At 44.7% G+C, this 26,166-nt stretch overlaps 1 protein-coding gene across 1 annotated transcript in view; it reads left to right on the forward strand.

Annotated features, from left to right (window-relative positions):
* Positions 1–3,157: 3,157 nt before the first annotated feature.
* The window catches only part of APOB (apolipoprotein B), a 42,548-nt gene continuing 19,539 nt past the window's right edge, over positions 3,158–26,166 (forward strand). Inside the window, exons 1-18 of the mRNA XM_515323.7 lie at positions 3,158–3,364; positions 3,677–3,715; positions 4,752–4,867; positions 6,146–6,291; positions 9,124–9,277; positions 9,979–10,134; positions 11,525–11,649; positions 12,328–12,413; positions 13,711–13,930; positions 14,655–14,882; positions 17,193–17,310; positions 17,423–17,569; positions 18,662–18,873; positions 19,135–19,372; positions 20,243–20,419; positions 22,082–22,273; positions 23,514–23,681; positions 24,163–24,374. Of these exons, the coding sequence (XP_515323.3) occupies positions 3,286–3,364; positions 3,677–3,715; positions 4,752–4,867; positions 6,146–6,291; positions 9,124–9,277; positions 9,979–10,134; positions 11,525–11,649; positions 12,328–12,413; positions 13,711–13,930; positions 14,655–14,882; positions 17,193–17,310; positions 17,423–17,569; positions 18,662–18,873; positions 19,135–19,372; positions 20,243–20,419; positions 22,082–22,273; positions 23,514–23,681; positions 24,163–24,374 (2,813 nt within the window). The 5' untranslated portion in view covers positions 3,158–3,285. The remainder of the gene's footprint in view (positions 3,365–3,676; positions 3,716–4,751; positions 4,868–6,145; positions 6,292–9,123; positions 9,278–9,978; positions 10,135–11,524; positions 11,650–12,327; positions 12,414–13,710; positions 13,931–14,654; positions 14,883–17,192; positions 17,311–17,422; positions 17,570–18,661; positions 18,874–19,134; positions 19,373–20,242; positions 20,420–22,081; positions 22,274–23,513; positions 23,682–24,162; positions 24,375–26,166) is intronic.

Below are 26,166 nucleotides of genomic sequence, written 5' to 3' on the forward strand. Positions count from 1 at the left end.
ATCTACAATGTTTGAAGTTTACTTTCCAGCTTCTGGGCATCATTTGCAATTATAATGCTGTCATAGGCAGAAACGAGATAGGCTAATTAATCATTGTCAGTACTGATCCCTATTTGCCAGATGAGATTTTGGAGCAGCATGGCTGGGAATAATTGGTATAGATTGTATTTCCTTGCTTTATGTCACTGGAAATATTTACTTAGCATCACGGTCGCTATGCATAAATATCCTGGAAAATGGGGTATAGCTGAATGGTGCTGATTCATTCATTCAAATTCAGCAAATTATGTTCTAAGCACCTACTTCAGTATGTGAACAGCACTAAACTCAGAATATTGGTCTGCTGGGGTCCTTTATTAGCTTCCATGATTCCCTGAACTTGGCCAAGACCCTTCTGGTCAGCTGCAGATAGGCACAATGGATAGTTTTGCTTCTAGATAATGTAACTGGGACATTCAGCATTATCTATCACCTTGAAATTCCTCTAGTCAGGTGGCTTTCTAATGGGTACCCAGAGCCCTATGACTACCCAGATTGATGGTGCACCCAACAGGACTTTGCATTTATGAGCTGATAAGTCACAGTCACTAGCTGAGATTAATCTGTGTGACACCAGAATGTGTCTCTACCTAAAGGAAAAGGGATGAAGGGTGATATCTTTGGTCACAAGTAATATATTTCCATGTAGTCTTTGACAAAGGATCTAAGTGGATTTTGTAATTGAAGAAAAATCTATGCACTAATCTTTACAGCATTTCCGTGAGTGTATGCAAGTCAGCTCAACAATTCAACATTTGCTCTATGGGGTTGTGCTAGACCCTGTCAGGGGATAACTACTCCTGGCTGGGGCCCAGTCCAGGGAAGACTTGCCAAAGACCATCAGGAAAAGAGGGAAGCTGAGTCTTAGGTTTCTTCCTTTAGAGATGGTGACAGTCCTCTCAGCACCTCCAAGCATCTCACAATGTTTCCCTGCCTCCAAGTCATCAAATTCATTTTTGATTCCTACTTCATAAAAATTACATTCTCCCAGCACTTTGGGAGGCCAAGGCGGGCAGATCATGAGGTCAGGAGTTCAAGACCAGCCTGATCAACATGGTGAAACACCGTCTGTACTAAAAATACAAAAATTAGCTGGGCATAGTGGCACACACCTGTTATCTCAGTTACTTGGGAGGCTAAGGCAGGAGAATCACTTAAACCCAGGAGGCAGAGGTTGCAGTGAGCCGAGATTGTACCACTACACTCCAGCCTGGGTGACAGAGGGAGACTCCATCTCAAATAAATAAATTTAAAAAATATATATATATATATATGTATATGTTCTCTATTGATGCTGACCATTGGAACCTGGTTTCATCTGCACGTAACAGAGTAAGCTTGGACTTGTGCTTGTAAATTAAAGCTCGACACCTCCTTTTGGCTTCTCTATACCTGAATATTCTTACTCATTCTCCTTAATGTGAATATGCATGGAAGCAGGACCATTTCCTCAAACACCAGCAGCAGCGAACCCTGTGGAAAGTCAGTCCACATAGAATAATTCAAATAAAGTGTTCAGAGAAATGGGGTTTCAGAGCAATTACTTTTTCCAGACCTTTCACAAATCAGTGGTGTAGGTATGACCAGCCTTGAGTTGAGACCTCTGTAATATCCATCTTTAATAACATTAATATGCTGTGGATGAGCAACTGATCACTGGAGGGAGTTTAGCTGCCCATAGGAGTTCATGGCCAATGACAATATCTGAATAATGACAGGTGTGGAGCCCAGGTGCAGGAAGCAAGCGAAGGTCTTTCTGTGAGTCTCCTCTGAGGGAACTGGGTCTTTATACATAGTTACTGTTTCAGAATTGATCCTTCTGGAATCATCAGTCTTCACCAGTAGCTTGTTACATCTGGAGGTACCTCATAATTCAAACAAAGCTGACAAGTTGTAACAATGAGCACACACTGACTTCTGCAACAGGCGCTGTCCACTTCCCATCCGCACTCTACCGGCTTGCTCCTGGCCGCCTCCCACTCGCCTTCCTGGGTGGTCCCCCAGCAGTTATACCTACCTGGTTGTCGCCCCCTCTATCCTACCACAATTGCTCACTAGCGGTTTCCTGCGTACACAGCTTGTCTCCCTAACCAGATTGGAGGTGCCTTGGGGACACAGCCAGGCTCAGACATTCATTCAGCTCATCATAGTGCCATCCCATCAATAACCCCTTCTGAGTAATCCTGGGTTAGTAAACCGAGTGTCCCTGAAATTCCACTACCGCTGATTCCCTACAGCTGGGCAGAGGCAGCGAGCGCTGGCTGAAGTTTCCGGTGGGAAATGGGCAGTGCCCAGAAGAGAAGGAAACGATGCATGAGAAGGTTCCAGATGTCTATGAGGAACATGACGTGTCCTGTCCACTACTCTGCTTTTCCTCGTCCGCCTCCGCACCACTGGAGGAAACCCAGAAGCTGGTGCAGGAAATCGTCCTCTCAACAACCCAAGAACACTTTGCACAAGAGGGGTGCACCCTGGGAGGTTGCTCTTCCCCAGAGGCCTCTCCTCACTGGGGTTTCTTGAAGACAGACACCTGGACTCCTGCTGGGACCAGGCAGGCCACCCATCCTCAGGGGCAGTGACTGGTCACTAACCAGACCTCCCTGCATCCCCCTTCTCTCTCCTCCCCCAGCACGGGCTGAACCCCACAGCCACAGATTCTGATCAGGATTAGGGTGTGGGTGCAAATCCAAGGTCCACCAAAATGGAAAAGAAGTAACCGATGGGAACATGTCTCCACCAAGGCAGCGCTCAGGACTGGTTCTCCACGTGGCTCCCAATTCAGTCCAGGAGAAGCAGAGATTTTGTCCCCATGGTGGGTCATCTGAAGGAGGCACCCCTGGTCAGGGCAGGCGCCGGCCATGGCCCCACTGAGACACGGGAAGGGCCACGCCAGAGCACTGAAGACGCTCTGGGAAGGGAACCCACCTGGGACCCAGCCCCTGGTGGCTGCAGCTGCATCCCAGGTGGGCCCCCTCCCCGAGGCTCTTCAAGGCTCAAAGAGAAGCCAGTGTAGAAAAGCAAACAGGTCAGGCCCGGGACGCGCCCTTTGGACCTTTTGCAATCCTGGCGCTCTTGCAGCCTGGGCTTCCTATAAATGGGGTGCGGGCGCCGGCCGCGCATTCCCACCGGGACCTGCGGGGCTGAGTGCCCTTCTCGGTTGCTGCCGCTGAGGAGCCCGCCCAGCCAGCCAGGGCCGCGAGGCCGAGGCCAGGCCGCAGCCCAGGAGCCGCCCCACCGCAGCTGGCCATGGGCCCGCCGAGGCCCGCGCTGCTGGCGCTGCTGGCGCTGCCTGCGCTGCTGCTGCTGCTGGCGGGCGCCAGGGCCGGTGAGTGCGCGGCCGCGCTGGGGGCGCAGAGGGAGCGGGAGGGAGCCGGCGGCACGAGGTTGGCCGGGGCAGCCTGGGCCTAGGCCAGAGGGAGGGCAGCCACAGGGTCCAGGGCGAGTGGGGGGATTGGACCAGCTGGCGGCCCCTGCAGGCTCAGGATGGGGGGCGCGGGATGGAGGGGCTGAGGAGGGGGTCTCCGGAGCCTGCCTCCCTCCTGAAAGGTGAAACCTGTGCCGGTGGTCCCCCTGTCGGGCCCTAGCACCCGCTGGGAAGACGTGGGAAGCTCACAGATTTCTTTCTCCTGTCTTACAGAAGAGGAAATGCTGGAAAATGTCAGCCCGGTCTGTCCAAGTAAGGCATCTGCGCATGGGGCGTGGAAGGGCGCCCAGCCCCGTGCACTCTCCTACACCCCGGTCCCTGAGGGCCTCCCACTCTACAGGGCTGAGATGGCATCGTGGTGTGCCTTGCTCTGACCCCAGGAAGCAAGTTCCCTGAGCCTCTGCCCACACCCAAGGGATGCCAACTCTCTTCTACCTGGCCTTCTGTTCTGTCCCAAAAGTTCAGCCTGGGGGCGGGGGAGGGAAGGGATTGTCTCTCCGCTGGCCTGTGCACACTTTGAAGAAACATCACTGTCCTGTTTATCAGTGACTAGTCATTGATTCGAAGCATGTGAGGGTGAGGAAATACTGACTTTGACCTTTGTGAAGAAATCGAACCTCCACCCCCTTCCTATTTACCTGACCCCTGGGGGTTAAAGGAACTGGCCTCCAAGCGGGACCCTGTGTGCTGGAGCCGCGGGGCGGACTTCTGATGGGGCAGCACCGCCATCTAGTGGCCATCTGGCATCACTGCAGCTGGGCTCAGGACCCAGATGTTCTTTTTCTTCAATTGTTCAGAAAATTCCTCTCAACTACAGTGGAAACCTCCAGAAATTCTTTTCTAGGAGTTTGTTAAGTTAGTTACGCTTAATGCTTAATGAACTTTGCCTTAAGTATTTGGTAGTCTTAGGGTCACGGAATTACGGCGTTTTCAAGCTAAAAAAGCATTAGAGATAGTACTATTTGCGTAATGTTGTCATCTCTTAATTTACCAGAGGGTCTCTCATGCAGATTTTCTGAGCCCCATTACTTGACACTTGTCACTCCCTTCCCTGTGCCTCAGATGAGATATTCAAGACATGCCAGCCAATTTAAACATTAGCCTTAGCAAAAACATAATGGAGAAGTCAAATCTATAAAGGAAAATTAAGTATAAAGTCAATTAAAAAATAATTTGAGTTTAATTACCATTTTTAATTCTCTATGCCACTGCCCCTCTCTGCCCAGAATTGGCTGTCCTTGGGAGAGCTATTTCTGCTATGTGGCTGACGTATTTCTCCCCACGTTAGAAGATGCGACCCGATTCAAGCACCTCCGAAAGTACACATACAACTATGAGGCTGAGAGTTCCAGTGGAGTCCCTGGGACTGCTGATTCAAGAAGTGCCACCAGGATCAACTGCAAGGTATGGAGGATGCAGGCAGGAGGGACCTAGAGCCCACAGCTTTCCCCCAGCCCTGTTCCAGCGGGTGCCCAACACGCGACCTTCCCGGAGGTTGTGTACTGAGCAAACGCAGAACATCCCAGAACTGTTGTAATCTGATTAAAGCACTGGGACTTTGCCTCTGTTTGTAAGTCAGCCACATTGCTGAGATGTGGTCTGCCCCCACCAAATTTCGCAAGTCAGAAGTATTTTCCCGTTAACTTCCCAGATGCCATAGGAATCCATGATCTAGATTAGCAGCAGTGTGGGTCTGTAGATTTCAGCGTGAGAGAGGCCCAGTAGGTGAGCTATGGGAGGCAGGCAACTCGGAATCGCACTGTGAAATGCAGTTTTTATAATTTAAGTCAAACAGAATCTGTTGCTGAAAAATGAATGGAAAGAAGAAAACAATATAAACATACAGTTTGTTCTAAAATAAAACTTTGCTTATTATTGAGACTGGTTGTACTCATGTTACGTACATGTGGAGCAGATCTATAGGCTGCTATTGGGGTTTGGGTGGGGAAGAGAAGTCAAGCTGAGCAGTCACCTTTTTTTAGAGAGTACTGTAGCTCTTGTATGTGCTGTCCAATATGGTAGACATGAGCCACATTGGGCTATTTAAATGGAATGAAATTAAAAATTCATATTCGTTGTCACATTAGCTGCATTTCAACTGCTCAATGGCCACCCTGGCTACTGGCTCCCATATTGAACAGCACAACATGTACAACATTTCTCTAAAGTTATTTGAATAGTGCTGGATAATAAGTAGGAATCCGTTGAAACTCCAGCTATATGCAAAGCTCTAAATAGGCCCTAATAGATATAACCAGTTTTTTGGGTGACATTAAGGAGACATTTGCTGTGGAAACTAAGGATGGCCCTCTTCCTGCTTTCTGTTTTTCTTCTTCACTTTCCCTCCTAGTCTGCAGCACTTCTATTTAACCACAGCTCTTTATAATTAAAGTGAGTAACTTTGGAACCAATAAAAGGACATCCTCCTTCCCATGCCTAGGGGCAAACTTAAGAAACGTGTTACCCGGGAGGGGGAAAAGGCCAGCAATAGGACTAAGTCTAGGTTGGTGCACAGAGAACCCAGGAGGCATGTTGATAAGGCGTGTGGTGTTGAGGCGCAGGCAGTGGTGTTCCCAGCACCATTCCCTTTGGTGCTCTGATTAGAGCTTAAGCCCTGGGCTTCAGGGGCCGCCTCTCATTCTTGATAGACAACCTCAATGCTCTGCTACCCTAAATTCTCAGGTTGAGCTGGAGGTTCCCCAGCTCTGCAGCTTCATCCTGAAGACCAGCCAGTGCACCCTGAAAGAGGTGTATGGCTTCAACCCTGATGGCAAAGCCTTGCTGAAGAAAACCAAGAACTCTGAGGAGTTTGCTGCAGCCATGTCCAGGTAAGGCATGTTCTACATGAGCACACGCATGTGTGTGTGTCCGCTGAGGTATGAACTTGTGTGTTTGCACCAGGCACGGATGTGACTGTAAGTATTTGTATTCCGTATCCATCGTGGATCAGGGAATTACTGAGTTTTCACAATCATCAAAAAGAGAGAAGCATTAGTTACCCTTCCCTAGTTAGGTTCCTTTAATTATCATTTTCATGTGTTTCTAAAAATCTCATGCTTTAAACTTCTTGAGATTATAAAACTGAGATGCTTTGTTTAAACAAGTGAATTCTTATTTAAAGAACTAGTCAAGACCAGTGCCTGGTGGTCTTTGGTGTGGGGTCCCAGAGGCACTGGCTGCTGTGGCCCGCACATGGCAGGGCAGGGTCTGTTCAGCGCAGGGCAGAGGAGCACCAAGGCTTCGGCGGCTCCCCCTCCTAGGCTGGCATTCAGCCACTGCACACTGATCGGCCACTGCAGCTGCATCTCTGCTGAGTGGTCAGGGCCCGTGTCGCACCCATTGTAAATATTTTCAACATCACCCCTGCCTCATCCTCAATCACAGTTTCTAGGGTCCTAGGTGTGTATGAATACAGGCAGGATAGAGTTGTTAACTTGGTAGCATCAGAAAACTCTGTCTGTATTAGTCTGTTTTCATGCTGCTGATAAAGACATACCTGAGACTGGGCAATTTACAAAAGAAAGGTTTATTGGACTCACAGTTCCACGTGGCTGGGGAGGTCTCACAATCATGGCGGAAGGTGAGGGACAGCAAGTCACATCTTATGTAGATGGCGGCTGGCAAAGAGAGCTTGTGCAGAGAAACTCCTGTTTTTAGAACCATCAGATCTCCCGAGACCCATCTGCAATCACGAGAACAGCACGGGAAAGACCTGCCCCCATGATTCAATCACCTCCCCCCGGGTCCCTCCCACAACACGTGGGAATTATGAGAGCTACGAGATGAGATTTGGGTGGGGACCCAGAGCCAAACCATATCACCATCCTTGCCCATTTTTCAGTTTTGCTAAACATTAGATTCAGATGCCAGTCCTTTCTTGCCAAAATAGGCTGTGAGGCTTCTTTCTTTCCTATGCTTTATTTTCTCCAAGACTTAACTGTGTATGAGGGAGAGGGGTATGGTGGCAGGAGGAAAGAGTGGTTTATTTTTTGGTCCTTGATCTTCTCCAAATACAGAAGAGACTCCTGTTCTTGAAAAGGAGGGCTTTCCATGTTTGCATCTTCATGACTTTAACTGTCTTTTTTAAAAATTGACATACAATAATTATACATATTTATTGAGAACATAGTGATGTTTTGATACATGTAATGTGTGGTGATCAGATCAGAGTAATTAGCAAACCCATCATCTCAAACATTTATCATTTCTTCGTGTTGGGAACTTTCTGAGAGGGTGTAGGCTGTGGGAGATAAGTCCGTCACCTTTTCCTCCTGATGTAACCAGAGTGGCTGCAGCCAGGTCCTCAGAAACTCAGAGAGTACCCAATGGGAAATCCCTAAGACCAAAGTCAGCATGGGCTTCAGCCATGGCCTGACACCATACAAAAGAATGACTGTCCAACAAGTATATGAAAATAAGCTCCAATTCACTGGTAGTCAAGAAATGCAAATTAATGTAACAACAAGATATTTATCTGCTTATACCCATCATACTGCAAAACTGGAAAACAGTGATAGCACCTGTTGCTGGCAGGCCAGTGAGGAAAAGTGTGCTGTCCTGAGCTGCTGGTGGAAATGAGAGCCATCAGGCAATATCTACTGTAATTTAAAATACTTAATACCCTTTGACACAGATATTTTAGTCTCTGGGACTCTAACCCATGAAAATAAAAGCAGTAATGTGTGAAGATAGGCTCATAAGGATGTTTGTTTTGGTATTGTTTGTGTGGTTTTAAAAAAATCCAGAAAGAGAGAGGGCAAATGCCATCAAATGGGGCAATGTGTGAATAAATTATATTTAGCCATGGAATGGAATGTTCTGCATGCAGCTTTTAAAAAATCTGTTAGAGCTATACCAAGTGACTCAGAAGGATTTTTGTGAAGTATAATTAAGTGAGAAAAACAAGATAAAAGTATGCATAATACAATGCCACTTGTATAAAACAAACAATGACAAAATCTTTGTATGACTCTGTTTGCACTTACCCATGTTTACAGAGGATTGTATGAGTGTGCAGAAACAAATGGAACAACCACTCGGGTGTCCGTATGGGGAGGATGGGCAAAGAGACTGATATGGGTGGAGAACAGAGCAGGGATGGATGAGCCAAGCAAAAAAAGTTAAAACACGGCTGGACCTGGTGGCTCATGCCTGTAGTCCCAGCACTTTGGGAGGCCGAGGAGGGAGGATCACCTGAGGTCAGGAGTTTGAGACCAGCCTGGCCAACATGGTGAAAACTGTCTCTACTAAAAATACAAAAATTATCTGGGTGTGATGGCACATGCCTGTAGTCCTAGTTACTCCGGAGGCTGAGGCAGGAGAATCACTTGATCCCAGGAGGTGGAGGTTGCAGTGAGCTGAGATTGCGCCATTGCACTCCAGCCCGGGCGACCGAGTGAGACTCCATTTCAAAAAAAGAAAAAGAGAAAAGAAAAAAAGAAAAAAAAAAAAAAAAGAATCACCAAAACTTATGTATATGTGCATACTTTTTTGAAAATGTATGTCTATGTGTAGCTATATTCTATATTTACAAATAAATGATGTCAGAAGAACAATTGGTTAAAAAAATATGAGAAAAGAAACTTCAGTGCCACCCAGCTTACTTCCAGCAAGTTGTAATGGAGAAGGACATTTCCATGACCATCCTCTCTCTGGGACAGGTATGAGCTCAAGCTGGCCATTCCAGAAGGGAAGCAAGTTTTCCTTTACCCGGAGAAAGATGAACCTACTTACATCCTGAACATCAAGAGGGGCATCATTTCTGCCCTCCTGGTTCCCCCAGAGACAGAAGAAGCCAAGCAAGTGTTGTTTCTGGTGAGGATTTAGAAAGCTGATAGCAGTGGCCCTTGAAACTCATCTTCATGTGTTAGAGACCAGTCCTACCATATACAAAGCAGGTCACGGAGTCAGCTCCATGACTAGTTACATAGGAAGCCCTGGATTGGCGTGACATACTCGTGCCCGAGGTTCCTCCTGCCCCTTAGGCTCACTGACAGATCATCCCAAGCAGGCTTATCAGGTTGGGTCTAATTTTAAAAGTTATTGAGGAGTCCTGGCCACCCCACCCCTGCTTTTGTTTGATGCTGTTCACCTGTGTTTGCTGGGTTATGGTGTAACACAGTAAATCCTGTGTGTATTTTAAACACCAAAAATAATGGGATCTGTTGCTGGTCTCTTTTACGAATTTCAGGTTTCACTGAGACAGAATTCATTTCACCTCAGTCCCATGAGCACTTTTGTGTGTTCTAATTTCTCTACGACACCATACTGGGAGAAGACAGCGATGCAACCTGCGGAGGCCTTTCTGCAGACCCACCTTTAACTGGTTTTCTCTCTCCCAACTTGGGCTGGCCAGGCACTAGCAAGACCACACTCTGCATAGGAAGAAAAAGAAAGTCCCTCCCAAAGCTAGATTCCTTCTGCCTTTTCTTTCACGATCCCCACCCCATCCCTCCCAAGTACCCAAGGATGTTGCCCGTGTTGAATACATGTGGTTGCATCTTCTTCCTCCATAGGATACCGTGTATGGAAACTGCTCCACTCACTTTACCATCAAGACGAGGAAGGGCAATGTGGCCACAGAAATATCCACTGAAAGAGACCTGGGGCAGTGTGATCGCTTCAAGCCCATCCGCACAGGCATCAGCCCACTTGCTCTCATCAAAGGCATGGTAAGTCCCATGTCAGCACTGTCGTGCACAGCAAGGAGCATCCTCTTATTAATAAAATTCCAGAATTTTTGAGCTAGTGGGCACCTTTGAGGACAGCCTGCCCTGGCTGCTTTTATACAGACTAGAGATAGGACCCTGAGCAGGCATGGGAAGGTCTACCCAGGCTTCACGGCCTGGGATCAGTTGAGCCAAGGCTTGAGTCAGGCTCCTCCCTCCCAGCCCAGAGCTCTGTCTTTCCTCCTGTCCTTCTGTCACTGGCACCAAACTGCCTCTAATCTCATCACTTGAGAGTAATGACTGCTCACCCCTGAGAAGGTTCCGGGGATGGATGTAGGGCAGCAAAACCACCTTCTGTTCTTTCCTGCACAAGGACTCCTTGTGCCAGCTCCAAGCCTCTGGCCTTTGAAGAAGTCCCAAGACCTGTGTTCTCCCCCTCTCCCTCATCCCATGAAGTGGAGTGACTTAGAGTGCTCCAGCTTCTTGTCCTTCCACCCCCAGTACCGCCCTGACCAAACATGGCCCCACTGCCACGGGCCTGGAGCACCCTCTCCTCTCTGTTAACTGGGGCCATGGAGCACCATATTACCTGAGCCTGCCTGACCCCTGCAACAACTTCCCTGATATGAGCCCCAGCCTGTCTCAGTGAACATGAATAACTTGGGCAATCACTGTCATGCTGGGCACTGTTCCTGGTCATTGTCCTTAGGGTTGAAAACAGGGAGTCTGATGACCATGAGTGCCACAGTCAGAAGAGGATAATGCACCGGCTTAGGGGTCTTTTCTGAGCATCTGCTGTTTGCTCAGCCCCACTCTGGGCAGCACCAAGGAAGGGACAGTGGCAGATGAACCATGGACCTTCCCCTCAGGATGCTTCCAGTCTAATGCAGGAGCCAGGTCAATAAAGTATACATGGTATACTCAATAAGGTGATAAGCTGAACAGTGCAGACAAGAAGTCCTGGGCCTGACCAGGAAGGAGAAAGAATTATTCATGTAGCTCAGTGGGCAACATTTCATGGAAGATGTGGAGCAGGAACCCAAAAAATGCAACGAATATGTAAATGAAAGAGACATGTAAGAATGGGCTTTTGGGCAAAGAAAAGTTACTGAGCAGGTGTGTGAGGGGCTATGTGGTGGGATGGGCATGTGGAGGATACAAAGTTTAGACTTTGTCCACTGAGGGTGGAAAAAGAGGAGTCTACAGCTTGACTCAGCTTTGGGGATGCTGACTTGTTGCACCCCCTGGTCTAAATGTCAAGTACCCAGTTATCTTCTTTCTCTGAGTTTATCTAGTGGTACAGGACTCCTGCTCCCTTCTACCTTGAAGGTAAATGCTTTTAACAGAAGATACAGGGACTGATCAAAATGCTTGTCTCCAATCTCTTTCATAGACCCGCCCCTTGTCAACTCTGATCAGCAGCAGCCAGTCCTGTCAGTACACACTGGACGCTAAGAGGAAGCATGTGGCAGAAGCCATCTGCAAGGAGCAACACCTCTTCCTGCCTTTCTCCTACAAGTAGGTCATGTGATGCACCCCTGATTTGTCATTTAATGTGTCAGTGTGAACAGAACACTTCTCAAGTGCTCTGTTCCAGGCAAACCTGTGCCTGGGAGGGAGGAATGGAGAGGGATAAAATGCCGCCCCTCCCTGTCCCCCTTTTTAAGCTAACAGGGCATTTGGCAGAAAAGTCCTAGGCATGCAAAACAATCCAAGACCAACAAAAGATATCTAAGACCCATTCTTTAAGGGCTGTAGATCCAGAAAACCTGAGGATCACTGCAGGGTACCCTGGTTAGAAAAGGTTTCATGGAAGATTTGGGATATTGACTGGAAACTTGTGTATCCAAATCCACTTTGAAAACTGATAATCAATGAATATATATTAACTGCCATATTCTTGGCTCTATGTTGTGGAAGATACGAAAGAATTTTGAGACATTGCACTAGTTCCTACCTCTGGCCACTCCAGACTAGTGGAGAGTATAAGGCACGCATGTCTTTTTGATGGGAGGATAACTAGTGTGACCAGGAAGAGGTGGATGTTATTCATTCAGGGCCAACAATGGCTGGATTTACCTATGCTTTGAAAGATGGGCAGGACTTGGGTAGATGCAGAGACAGGGAAAACCTTCAACATGGAAAGAATAGTATGTTCTGGCCATCCGTGACATGGTGTGCTTCCTTGGTTACCAGGAATAAGTATGGGATGGTGGCACAAGTGACACAGACTTTGAAACTTGAAGACACACCAAAGATCAACAGCCGCTTCTTTGGTGAAGGTAAGAGTTTCGGTCCACATAGTTGCTGGAAAATCTACTCAAGATGTGCCTATCATGGCTTAGCCACTTGCTGAGCCCTGTTAAATGTCTGCTGACTAACAAGTGATATGGACACTGGTGTTCTGGCTACCTCCAGTGAGAAAGCAAACTCATTTCAGGATGTCAAGTTGCAATGGCATAAAGGAAAAGAAGTTCCCAAAGCTATCTAGGCATTTGTAAATAGAAAACTGGAATCCTAAGTTTAACATGACATATTTGATAGAACTGACATCACCCATCCTGTGATAAGATCCAGAGCTGTCCCAGACGAGGTGGACCAAGTGGGAGAGAACCTTCAGAGTCCGGCCAGATAGTAACCTCAGGAGTCAGTCTTTAGAGGTAGAAGGAACTCTAGCAATCTCAAGTCCAACCCTTACCCAGTATTGTATTGTATTTATATCTGTCCAAATTCCTTCTTGTACATTACCTCATTGTCCTTTTTGCTCCTAGCAACCTGTGATGTCAGGTGGTAGAGATGTGATTTTATACCTATTCTACAGAGGAGACAGTGACACAGAGAGGCTTAGAGTTTGATGTAGTCAAGGCCGCAGAATATTAGAGGGGGGCAAATAAGTGCCAGGTTGTAATCTAAGCCAGGACTATTCTCATTACACCACATTTCCATGATGACTTTTACCTCTCTTCCTGGCATAGGTCACAGTAGGTGGTGGAGAGGATACAAAAGTATCTCCCCTCCCCACGAGCTGCTGGTAGACCCAATTAGAAGAAATGGTGATAAGCACCCATGTGCCTGGTCCCAGTTGTCACCATGTCAACAGTAGCACCTCCTCACCAATTATTTCAAGCTAAGGGTAACCTGATGATAGACTCAGACAAGTCTGGATTCCACTTCAGCTCTACCTCTTAGACCCTGAGAGCTCTTGGGAAACCTAAGTTGCTCATCTCTGGGTCGCACTTCCTCATCTCTGGGTCTCATCTCTTTGTCTCATCTCTGGGACTCAGAGCTGAGATCCAGGGATGAGCAATTTACATGGCCCAAAAACTCTGTGGGTCTCAGAAGCAGGGCTGAATTTATCGTTAAATTGAACAATAATGCCACCCCACAGGGATAGGATGATGAGTCAGTGAAAACAAGTCAATCACCTATGGCAGAGCCAGATCTAGCAGGCATTGAATACAGGATAGTTTCCTTCCCTTTTCCCCTGGGCTGATACTCCACAATTTCCAGCTTCCAGTAGACAAAGATATGGTTGAGATGAAGAAAGCTAGAGTTCCTTTGACACTTTCCATCTTCCAGGTACTAAGAAGATGGGTCTCGCATTTGAGAGCACCAAATCCACATCACCTCCAAAGGAGGCCGAAGCTGTTTTGAAGACTCTCCAGGAACTGAAAAAACTAACCATCTCTGAGCAAAATATCCAGAGAGCTAATCTCTTCAATAAGCTGGTTACTGAGCTGAGAGGCCTCAGTGATGAGGCAGTCACATCTCTCTTGCCACAGCTGATTGAGGTGTCCAGGTATCTAATGGTTACAGCTCAACTTTTTATAAAACTGATGGTAACTGACTGAACTTTCAAACCTTGGCCAAAGGGAGAATCTCAGGGACCATTTGGATATCAATCCAGTTAATCAATTAGTCAATCAGTTCATGATTGCTGGATAGAGAACTATCAGCTGCTGTGCTAAGAGTTCCATGAAACACACACACACATACTGTGTTCAAGGCAGCTATGTATTTGTGTGTTAAAATAGAAGAAGAATAGTTCCCACATTTTGATGGGCAACTTTTAATTCCTAGGTCTATTGCAGGTGCTCTCCAGAAGCTTATAGGCTGGTGGAGAGAGAACTCAGACAAAAAATATAATATGATTTCTCTACCCTTCAAGGCACTGGCTTTAAGTGCTATGAAGGTGAGAGAAGGGACTGAGGCCAGGAATGAGACCCAGCTAATGTTGGCCAGGCATATTCTGTGTGCTGGCCAAAGGACTGTGATAACAGTCTTCTTGTTGCTACAGATCCACAGTCCCCTCTTGGGACTTTTCTCGATTGGGCTTCTTCTGTGGGTAATATTCCTAAGGAAAGCATCATGGTTCTGAGCTCCAAGTTGGGTTTTGAAAGATGGTTAGATTTGAATAGTGAATGAGGTGATTAAGGGCTCTCCTGGCAGAGGACACACCATGAGCAATATTTTATGTGCCCTGAAGGTGGTCTGTATAACTTTATCCATGTCTTTCTTCTCAGCCCCATCACTTTACAAGCCTTGGTTCAGTGTGGACAGCCCCAGTGCTCCACTCACATCCTCCAGTGGCTGAAACGTGTGCATGCCAACCCCCTTCTGATAGATGTGGTCACCTACCTGGTGGCCCTGATCCCCGAGCCCTCAGCACAGCAGCTGCGAGAGATCTTCAACATGGCGAGGGATCAGCGCAGCCGAGCCACCTTGTATGCGCTGAGCCACGCGGTCAACAAGTGAGTTTCCACACTGTATTTCTCCTCCTAGGAGCAGAGGAACATCTTGCACCTCTGTGCATCTCTGTATTAAAACTGAACCCCTCCTTCCACTTTCAAACTCTGCTCCTTACTCTTGTGTTTTTTCTTGATCATTTTTGGGGTAATGACTTGAAATAAGAAATCAGCAAACACAAATTGAATTTTTAAAAATATTTTCTCTACATTATATTATAAAAGTTTTTTAACATAGCAAAGTTGACAGAATTTCACAGGGAAAACCCCTAGAAAACCAGCTATCTCCTACTATTTAAGTGTTATTATATTTGCTTTATCACATATACATCCATCCATTAATTCATCTTATTTTCTGAAGCATTTCAAAGTAAATTGCAAACATCAACACACTTTCCCCTAAGTATTACAGTGTGCATATTATTAACTTCAGTTCAATATTAGTTAGCAGTTTTTTCCTCTGAATTGTTTTTTTTTTTTTTTTTGAGATGGTCTCACTGTGTCACCCAGGCTGGAGTGCAGTGATGCAGTCACGGCTCACTGAAGCCTCAAATTCCTGGGCTGAAGTGATCCTCCCACCTCAGCCTCCTGAGTAGCTGGGACCACAGGTACATGCTACTATGCCCTGGCTAATTTTTGTATTCTTGGTAGATACAGGGTTTCACCATGTTGCTCAGGCTAGCAGGTTTTTCTTTTGATGAAATTTTTTTGCTTTTTCTTTTTTACATTTTTATATAAATTTATGTGGAACAAGTGTAATTTTGTTACATGAATAGATTGTGCAGTAGTTAAGTCAGGGCTTTCAGGGTATCCATCACCCAGACAACATATAGTGTACCCACTAAGTAATTTCTCACCATCCATCTCCCTCCACTTCCACACCTTCTGAGTCTCAATTGTCTATCATTCCACACACTATGTCCTTGTGTGCACATTATTTCGCTCCCACTTATAAATGACAACACGCAATATTTGTCTTTCTGTGACTGTCCTGTTTCACTTAAGACAATGACCTTCAGTTCCATCCATGTTGCTGCAAATGACATGATTTTATTCTTTTTATGGCCGAATAGTATTTTATTGCCTATACATTTCACATTTTTAATCCAATCGTCCACTGATAGACACTTAGGTTGATTCCATGTCTTTGCTATTGTGAATAGTGCTGTGATAAACATATGGGTGCAGGTTTCCTTTGCATATAATGATTTCTTTTCCTTTAGGTATATACCCAGTAATGGGATTGTTGGATTCATTGGTAGTTCTATTTTTAGTTCTTTGAGAAATCTCTGTATTGTTTTCCTTAGTGGTTGTACTTATTTACAATCCCATCAACGGTGATTAACTGTTTCCTTTTCTCTGTACCCTCACCAACAACGGTTATTTTTTGTCTTTTGAATAACGGCCCTCCTGACCCTTGTAAGATGTTATCTCATTGTGGTTTTAATTTACATTTCTCTAATGATTAGTAATGTTATGCATTTTTTCATATGCCTATTGGCATTTGTATGTCTTCTTTTGAAAAAATGTCTATTCATGCCCTTTGCCTACTTTTTAATGGGATTATTTGGGGGATTTTTTTGTTGAGTTGTTTGAATTGCTTGTACATTCTGGATATTAGTACCCCACTGGATGAATAGTTTGCAAATATTTTCTCCCATTCTGCAGGTTGTCCACCCTGTTGATTATTTGTTTTACTGTGTGGAAACTTTTTACTTTAATTAAGTTCTATTTGTCTATTTTTTGTTTTTGTTGTCTTTGCCTTTGAGGTCTTATTCATGAATTCTTTGTCTAGGCCAATGTCCAGAGAAGTTTTCCCTAGGTTTTCTTCTTGCATTTTTATAGTCTCAGGTCTTACATTTAAGTCTTTGATCCATCTTGAGTTGATTTTTTTATATGGTGACAGATAGGAGTCCAGTTTTATGCTTCTGCATATGGCAATCCATCTTTCCCAGCACCACTTATTGAAAAGGGTGTCCTTTCCCTAGTGTATGTTTTTGTCAATTTTGTCAAAGATCCGTTGACTGTAAGTATGTGACTTTATTTCTGGGTTCACTATTCTGTTCCATTGATCTATGTGTCTATTTTTATGCCAGTACCATGCTGTTTAGATTACTATAGCCTTGTTGTATAATCTGAAGTCAGGTAATGTGATGCCTCCAGCTATGTTCTTTTTGCTTAAAATTGCTTCAGCTATTCAGGCTTTTTTTGGATTCCATATGAATTTTATAATTATTTTTCTAATTCAAAAGTTTGGGTTTTAAGACAAACCTAACTGGGGTTACCGAGTCCTGACTCTCTTCTCTTATTCTGTAGCTATCATAAGACAAACCCTACAGGGACCCAGGAGCTGCTGGACATTGCTAATTACCTGATGGAACAGATTCAAGATGACTGCACTGGGGATGAAGATTACACCTATTTGATTCTGCGGGTAATCTCAGTCTTTTATATGACATACATCATTTCAGAAGCACTTTTCCTGGACACCTTTTACTTCCCTCTCCTGCACCCTGATGGGTTCTTGTTTCTTTTCTTCAATGCAGGTCATTGGAAATATGGGCCAAACCGTGGAGCAGTTAACTCCAGAACTCAAGTCTTCAATCCTGAAATGTATCCAAAGTACAAAGCCATCACTGATGATCCAGAAAGCTGCCATCCAGGCTCTGCGGAAAATGGAGCCTAAAGACAAGGTAAAGTCCACAAGAAGAGGTCTGAAAGTGAAAGTTTATTAACAAGGATTTGGAAGGTACTAGGGGAATGAGACTCTAGATTTCATCTACTGACTTTATTCTGCTGTTTCTTTCCTTTCCTTCCTTCCTTCCTTCCTCCCTCCCTCCTCTTCTTCTTTCCTTCCTTCCTTCCTTCTTTCGAGATGGAATCTCACTCTATTGCCCAGGCTGGAGTGCAGTGGCACGATCTCGGCTCACTGCAACTTCTGCCTCCTGGGTTCAAGCAATTCTCTCTGCCTCAGCCTCCCGAGTAACTGGGATTACAGGCATGTGCCATTACACCCAGCTAATTTTTGTATTTTTTAGTAGAGTTGGAGTTTTGCCATGTTGGCCAGGCTGGTCTTGAGCTCCTGACCTCAGGTGATCCGCCTGCCTCAGCCTTGCAAAGTGCTGGGATTACAGGCGTGAGCCACTGCACCTGGCCTCTACTGTTTTCTAATTGCAAATTTCAACAAGCCTATTGACTTGACTGCCTAGCAGTATGTGACGTGAGAGAAATACTTGACTTTGCTGCTATGTCAACATGCAGAACGTGAGATGTTTTTGCTTCCTACCGTCCACCTACCAGATTGACCATCCCTCTCATCATGGAAAAACATGCTTAATGTTCCCCCAATAAGCTTAGGCTAGGATAGCCAACTTGGCCCCCTCTTAGGTGCAAAGACTCCAGAACTTTGGAAACCACCCTATTTATTAGCCCCAAACTCTTACTACCCCTTCTCATCTTTATCCTCACATTAAAATAACTTACGTTAAAACAACTTGATTTTCACTTAGTGGTGGATCTCCAAACAAATCACAACTTGGCCATAATTTATGTGTTTTAATGGAATTGAATTCAACAGGCATTCCACAGGCTTCTTCTGGGAACCCTTACTTGATAGTGCTCTAGGAAACACTGGCAAGAAGATTCAATACCAGCATTTGAAGAACGATTACAGAGAAATTAGACCTGTGCTTAAGAAAGAGCTAGCAGACAATGCCAGTGTTTGCCAGGCATGTTCTGTGTTCTGACCACAGGACAGTGATAACCATCTCCTCTTTTGACTGCAGGACCAGGAGGTTCTTCTTCAGACTTTCCTTGATGATGCTTCTCCGGGAGATAAGCGACTGGCTGCCTATCTTATGCTGATGAGGAGTCCTTCACAGGCAGATATTAACAAAATTGTCCAACTTCTACCATGGGAACAGAATGAGCAAGTGAAGAACTTTGTGGCTTCCCATATTGCCAATATCTTGAACTCAGAAGAATTGGATATCCAAGAGTAAGTAAGAGCTATTCACCCCATATACCACTGAGGGCCCTGAGCTGGAATTCCAACCCTAGGTTTTGGCATAGCCACTGTCTGCCCTTGCTTCTGAAACAAACACTTGTGCAAATGTGTAGCAGATCTAGACCCAAAGCCTTAGGGTCAATGAAATCCAGACATTCTGGTAGTGATTGGAAATCCATATTTACTTGAGGTGCAAGAGTCAAAGGATAATAACATGGTGTGTCAGCTCAAAATATACTTCTTCTTATCTAGTCTGAAAAAGTTAGTGAAAGAAGCTCTGAAAGAATCTCAACTTCCAACTGTCATGGACTTCAGAAAATTCTCTCGGAACTATCAACTCTACAAATCTGTTTCTCTTCCATCACTTGACCCAGCCTCAGCCAAAATAGAAGGGAATCTTATATTTGATCCAAATAACTACCTTCCTAAAGAAAGCATGCTGAAAACTACCCTCACTGCCTTTGGATTTGCTTCAGCTGACCTCATCGAGGTAAGTGTGAAGAGTTTGAGGTTCTCTAGCCCATTTTGTACAGCATCATAAACAGAGAGTCCCTGGGAGCCAGGAGCTACCCAGAGGAAAACTAAGAACCACCAGGCACTTCCTACCATGATTCTGAGGCTTTCTTCTTTCCCTCCTTCCCCGCCTTCCTCTCTCCCCGCTAGGGGTCACCTGAAGCATGACTTCTTAACATTAATAGAAATGCAGGCCTGGCGAGGTGGCTCACTCCTGTAATCCCAGCACTTTGGGAGGCCGAGGCAGGTGGATCATGAGGTCAGGATATCGACACCATCCTGGCTAACACGGTGAAAGCCCATCTCTACTAAAAATACAAAAAATTAGCCGGGCGTGGTGGCAGGCACCTGTAGTCCCAGCTACTTGGGAGGATGAGGCAGGAGAATGGCGTGAACCCAGGAGGCTGAGCTTGCAGTGAGCCGAGAGATTGCGCCACTGCGCTCCAGCCTGGGCGACAGAGCAAGACTCTGTCTCAAAAAAAAAAAAAAAAAAAAAAAAAAAAAATTGAAATGCAAATGTCTCGTCTTTAAGTTCCAAAGCCAAGGAAGCATATGTGCTGCCTAGTCAGATCTGCTTCAAATCTCAAATCACTCCCAACTCTGAATCCTTTGTTGAATTATTTGTCCTATCTGAACCTTAGCTGCCTCTTCTAGAAAAAAGCAAGTAATAAGGTCAAGATTCTAGTGAGATTTTAATAAAGCAGCTCCTGTGAAATGCTAAGGTCAGCTCCTGGCCTGTGGTATTCAAATACTTGTTTAGATAAATGGACATCAAGAGGGGGGACTACTAGGCTGGCATACAACAAAGAAACCTGATGCCATTTTCTTGTCTGATTTTCTTTCTCAGATTGGCTTGGAAGGAAAAGGCTTTGAGCCAACATTGGAAGCTCTTTTTGGGAAGCAAGGATTTTTCCCAGACAGTGTCAACAAAGCTTTGTACTGGGTTAATGGTCAAGTTCCTGATGGTGTCTCTAAGGTCTTAGTGGACCACTTTGGCTATACCAAAGATGATAAACGTGAGCAGGTGTGTATTTGTGAAGTATCTTCTTAAGGAAAGCTTTGGGTCTCAATGCAAAAACAATTCTTTTCTAAGCATGGAAGTCCTCAAAATACTATCTAACTGAAGGGATAACTATGGTTTTTATCAACCAGACCTGCTGGGGTAAGGGCCAGTATCCTCTGCAGTTAAAGATCTCCTGAATTCAGTGTGCCCAGAAACCAGACTCACAATAAGTACTCTAGGATAACAAGAGTATGAACTCTGGGCCGGGTGTGGTGGTTCATGCCTGTAATCCCAGCACTTTGGGAGGCCAAGGTGGGCAGATCACAAGGTCAGGAATTTGAGACCAGCCTGGCCAACATACTGAAACCCCGTCTCTACTAAAAAGACAAAAAAACTAGCTGGGCATGGTAGTGGGTGCCTGTAATCCTAGCTACTCGGGAGGCTGAGACAGGAGAATTGCTTGAACCCGGGAGGTGGAGGTTGCAGTGAGCCAAGATCACGCCGTTACACTCCAGCCCGGGTGACAGTGTGAGACTCTATCTTAAAAAAAAAAATTATGAACTCTGGGCATAGATTTAATTCTAACTTCCCTGTCTTGAAGCTGTGCGCACTTGGGGAAGTTGGTTGATATTATGTGTATCTGTTTCTGTCTGTATCCCAGACTACTAATAACAGTCCAAACCTCACAAGGTTATTTAAAGACAATGAAATAAGGCATCTAAAATGCCAAGCACAGTGCCTGATGCTGGCATTGGTTGTTCAATAAGCAGACACTATTACGAGTTCTAAATTAATATTTTCATTATTATTAACTGCTGTCTTTGGCTCTCACTCCCATCAGTGCACTAGCAAATGAGACCAAACTTCCACTTTGAAGCTAGCAATGAGCCCCCATTTAAGGAGGGAAATAGGTTGTATGATCTGGAGCTTATTCTTGAATTTTTTGCTACCCAAAGTGTGGTCTGGTCAGAAATACAGCTTCTCATGCTTCACCCACAATCTACTGAATCAGAAGCGCATTTTAGCAAGACCTCATGTGACTTGTACGCACATTCAACTTTGCAGAGCAAGGCAGTAATTTACCCCTCCAGGCTCACTGTTGAGCACGAGCTCCATCTTCTAATTTCCTGACCCCCACTTGAGGCCGAGGATCTTTGATCTGCTTTGAGTCTGTCAGTTTCACTTTTTTTTTTTTCCCAATGCCTGGGCATCCATCTCTGAGATTCTTCTTCTCTCTGAGAAGAACTTGTCTAGGATCAAGTGTTTTTCAAACTTCTGGTGAATTTATATAACAGCTACATTTTCTTAAGAAACACCTTGTAGTCTTCACTGGTCAAAGAAGAGAAGGCTAAGCAGGGAACGGGTGGGGGATAGAGGATCTTCTAATCTTGAGGATCCTGGCATACTGGAGAATAGGGACCCCTCCTCTCATCCCACCACATCTTACTATGTCTACAGATTTTTTAATTAAGAATAGCTTTAGGAGTGCCACTATCCCTGACAAGACCTTAGTTCTTTAATCTCTGCTTAGAGGAATTAGCCTGGATTTCAGTGTCTCCCTGTTCCTCACCTGGAGCATTTTTTAGGCCCATCCTGGCTGCACCAGACAGGTCCCACATTGGGAACTGAAAGGTGTTTGACATTGCTGACATCTCACTGGCCATTTTATTACTAAACTCTCAGGATATGGTAAATGGAATGATGCTCAGTATTGAGAAGCTGATTAAAGATTTGAAATCCAAAGAAGTCCCGGAAGCCAGAGCCTACCTCCGCATCTTGGGAGAGGAGCTTGGTTTTGCCAGGCTCCATGACCTCCAGCTCCTGGGAAAGCTGCTTCTGATGGGTGCCCGCACTCTGCAGGGGATCCCCCAGATGGTAAGTCAGCAGGCCCCACTGGGGGCCCATGAGACCAGACGTTGGTTTTTTTTTAGATCGCCCAGACTCCCTTACGATCCCAGCTGCACAAGCCAGAAAAGATGCTTGTACTTTCTTCAGAGATGGAGGTTTGCCTTGAATTTCACTGAAGATGACTCTTGGATCACATGGAAATGTTAACATTTAGAAATTAAGCTATTCATAATGTTAGCTGTATTTTTAAGAGCATTAATTTATTCATCTGGAAAACAATGTTCGGTATACCTTCCTCTACCTTTGCTGAAGGTCCTTTTATTTTTATTTTTATTTTTTTAATTTTTTGAGATGGAGTCTTGCTCCCAGGCTGGAGTGCAGTGATACAATCTCGGCTCACTGCAACTCTGCCTTCCGGGTTCAAGCAATTCTCCTGCCTCAGCCTCCCAAGTAGCTGGGACTGTGGACGTGCACCAACATGCCCGGCTAATTTGTGTATCTTTAGTAGAGACAAGCCTGTTGACAACTATGTCAGGCTGGTTTCGAACTCCTGACCTCAAGTGATCCTCCAGCCTGGGCCTCCCACAGTGCTGGAATAACAGGTGTAAGCCACTGCACCTGACCTGAAGGTCCTTTTAAGATTGAAATGATACAATGATTATAAAAGAAAGTATTTGGCAAACTATAATTCACTATCTAAATATGCTATAATTTTTATTATTAATTCATAAAAGGAAATATATAAATGTACTCCTATGGCTTGATTAAAAAAATGTTGACTTTAAGAAAACAGGTCTCAAGCTATTTTATGGAAATATTATTTAAAAAATAAAACCCAATGCAAATTGATATGTACATCATCTCAATAGGCCTTTGGTTTCAAAAAATTGATTTTATCATAATATAATACATTTCAAGTACACCTTCACTTTCAGTCAGACTCCAGAACACCAGAATTAAGCCATGGCATATATGATACTTAAAGTCCATAAAGCTCTGAGGCCCAGCAATATTCTTAAGAGCCTTCTGAATCCAGTTGAAAATGACATGATATCTATCTAGTGAAATTTCTTATATCCTGATTCACTGAAAACGGTAAAAACATCAGTTTGATATTTATTTATCAAACTATTCAGCTCATCAAAATATGCTAGTCCTTCCTTTCCAGATAAAGTGGAATTACTCTCCAATGTATGGGAGGCTGTAATTAACAAAACCGACTTTAAAAAGACTTACTTTTATTTGCTCTCCCCTGTTGGGTCTACAGATTGGAGAGGTCATCAGGAAGGGCTCAAAGAATGACTTTTTTCTTCACTACATCTTCATGGAGAATGCCTTTGAACTCCCCACTGGAGCTGGATTACAGTTGCAAGTATCTTCATCTGGAGTCATTGCTCCCGGAGCCAAGGCTGGAGTAAAACTGGAAGTAGCCAACGTAAGATTCTGTTTGCCTTTTGATTTCTTAGGTTATTACTTTCTTCCAGGGTGCATTTCTTGTTAAAACACATTTAAAAATGTGTTTCCAGTTCAAGACAAAATGCTTCATCACTGTAATCACCTCATTTTTTTTTATGAAAAACTTCAAGCTTCCACCAGAATGCACTACCTCACTAGCTGCAGTAGTGGTATGGCCATAAGACAAGAACTCAGTTCTCTCAATAAATGAGTATTCCTATCATCTTTTTAATCTGGTTTTGTCTAACGTTAACTCAGGTACTTTCTAGTTCTGGGTAGTATACTCCAACTCTAGAGAACTGAGAACTTGCTTTCCTTCTTCCAAACAAATCCCAGTAATGTTTCCAATGGTCTGAGTTATCCAGGAAATCTTTGCCCGGAGGTGAGAAAGGGTGGTTGATCTGACTGACAGGGGACTGAAGTATTTAATGAATCTGAATAGGTTGTTTTCTGACTTATAGATGCAGGCTGAACTTGTGGCAAAACCCTCCGTGTCTGTGGAGTTTGTGACAAATATGGGCATCATCATTCCGGACTTCGCTAGGAGTGGGGTCCAGATGAACACCAACTTCTTCCACGAGTCGGGTCTGGAGGCTCATGTTGCCCTAAAAGCTGGGCAGCTGAAGTTTATCATTCCTTCCCCAAAGAGACCAGTCAAGCTGCTCAGTGCAGGGTAATTCTTTCAGCCAAGTCTGCCTAGCCAGTTTGAAAGAGAGAACAGAGAATGTACCTGCAGAATTTTGCCAGGCTAAACAGTTGATTGAGATCATTCAGGTCCTGAGGAAGCAGGAGAGGAGTAGAGAGGAAAGATTCCGGGTTACCTATTTTAATTCTAGCCTAGACTTACTACATAACTACATAATTACCTTTCTTCTACTTTTCACATTTTACTAAATTGTCCTTTATCTTTCTGCTTTGAGACTTAAGACCTACTGCTTAATTAGTTTTTATTAAGTTGTGATTTTTTGTTATCTATTTGTTTTGAGAATGAAGAAACAATAGCTCCGGAGAGATCATCTTTGGAAAATTAATATTTCCCCCCCAAAAAAATACCTAAGAACATATTGATTTGAGGTAGCTAGGTAGGTAAAGCATGAAACTCCTAACCTCGTGATAATGGAATACAGCCTCTTATGGAGAGTTCCATTTTAAGTGGCACCCTCAACCATTGATTTACCTTAGTTTTCATATTTTAGACACATTCATGTGTTCATTCAAAAATAATATTTAATTGGCCAGCCACGGTGGTTCATGCCTGTAATCCCAGCACTTTGGGAGCCCCAGGTGGATGGATCGCTTGAGCTCTGGTGTTTGGATACCAGCCTGGGCAACATGGCAAAACCCCATCTCTACAAAAAAAATAAAATAAATAACAAAATTAGCCAGGCGTGGTGGCACATGCCTGTAGCTCCAGCTACTCAGAAGGCTGAGATGGGAGGATCAACTGAGCCCAAGGGTTCAAGCCTTCAGTGAACCATGCTTGCACCACTGCACTCCAGCCTGGGCGACAGAGCAAGATCCTGTCTCACAAAAAACAAAAAATAGTATATTTAATAGCCTAATATATACCACGTATGTTGAGTGAGACACACAAGGTCCCTGACCTTTGATCGCTTACATTTTATAAGGGAGACACACAATTAAGCAAGCAGTAATCATAGAGTAAGGGCTAAGTTATAGAAAGTATTAGAGTACCATGAAATTTTATATCATGTAGCCTGTGCTAGTCAGGGAATGCATTCTGAAGCAAGTGTACTTGACCTGATAACTGAGGACTGTGTCAGAGTCATTTAGGCAAAGGAGAAAGGAGTGAGTGTTCCAGGCAAAAGGAAAAGCATGTAATGGCCTGAAGGTAAAGGAATATGGTTCAAGGAACTGGAAGAAGTGCAGAATGGTAAGGGGCTCAGAGATGATGGGGAGAGGTAGGCAGGGGAGAGAGCATGCCCAGCTGTGAAAGCCATCCTAAGGAGTTTGGACTCTTTTGAAGGCACAGGAGTTGAAAAGGGGAGCAGAAATAAGATCGGGGTGATGTTTTAGAAGAAATACTCTGACTCTAGTGTGGAAGATGGGTGAGAAGGAGGCACAGCTGGACACGAAGAGACCATTGGGCATCTCTTACGATCCTATGTGGCTAAGAGCTGATAATGGCCTGCAGTGGAGGAAAGCCAGGTATAGAAAGGAGTGAGCAGATTCTACAACTTTCTAAAAGGCAGAATCATAAGTACTGGGTGATTAACTGGGTATGGGGACAAGGCAAAAGAAAGAAGAAAAGAGGAAGGAGGCGCCCTTCATTTGAATAAGAACTACAGTGGGAGAGCTTCTGGTTTCAAGGAAAGTGACAAATTCAGTTTTGGATGTGCTGTATTTGATGTCCTCCTATGAAACAACCAGTTTAGAAATCTAGCTGGCAAATAGACCTATGGATCTGAGCCCAGTAAAGAGGCTTGGGCTCCACATATGGATTT

Source organism: Pan troglodytes, chromosome 12, assembly GCF_028858775.2.
Source record: "Pan troglodytes isolate AG18354 chromosome 12, NHGRI_mPanTro3-v2.0_pri, whole genome shotgun sequence".
Taxonomy (NCBI): domain Eukaryota; kingdom Metazoa; phylum Chordata; class Mammalia; order Primates; family Hominidae; genus Pan; species Pan troglodytes.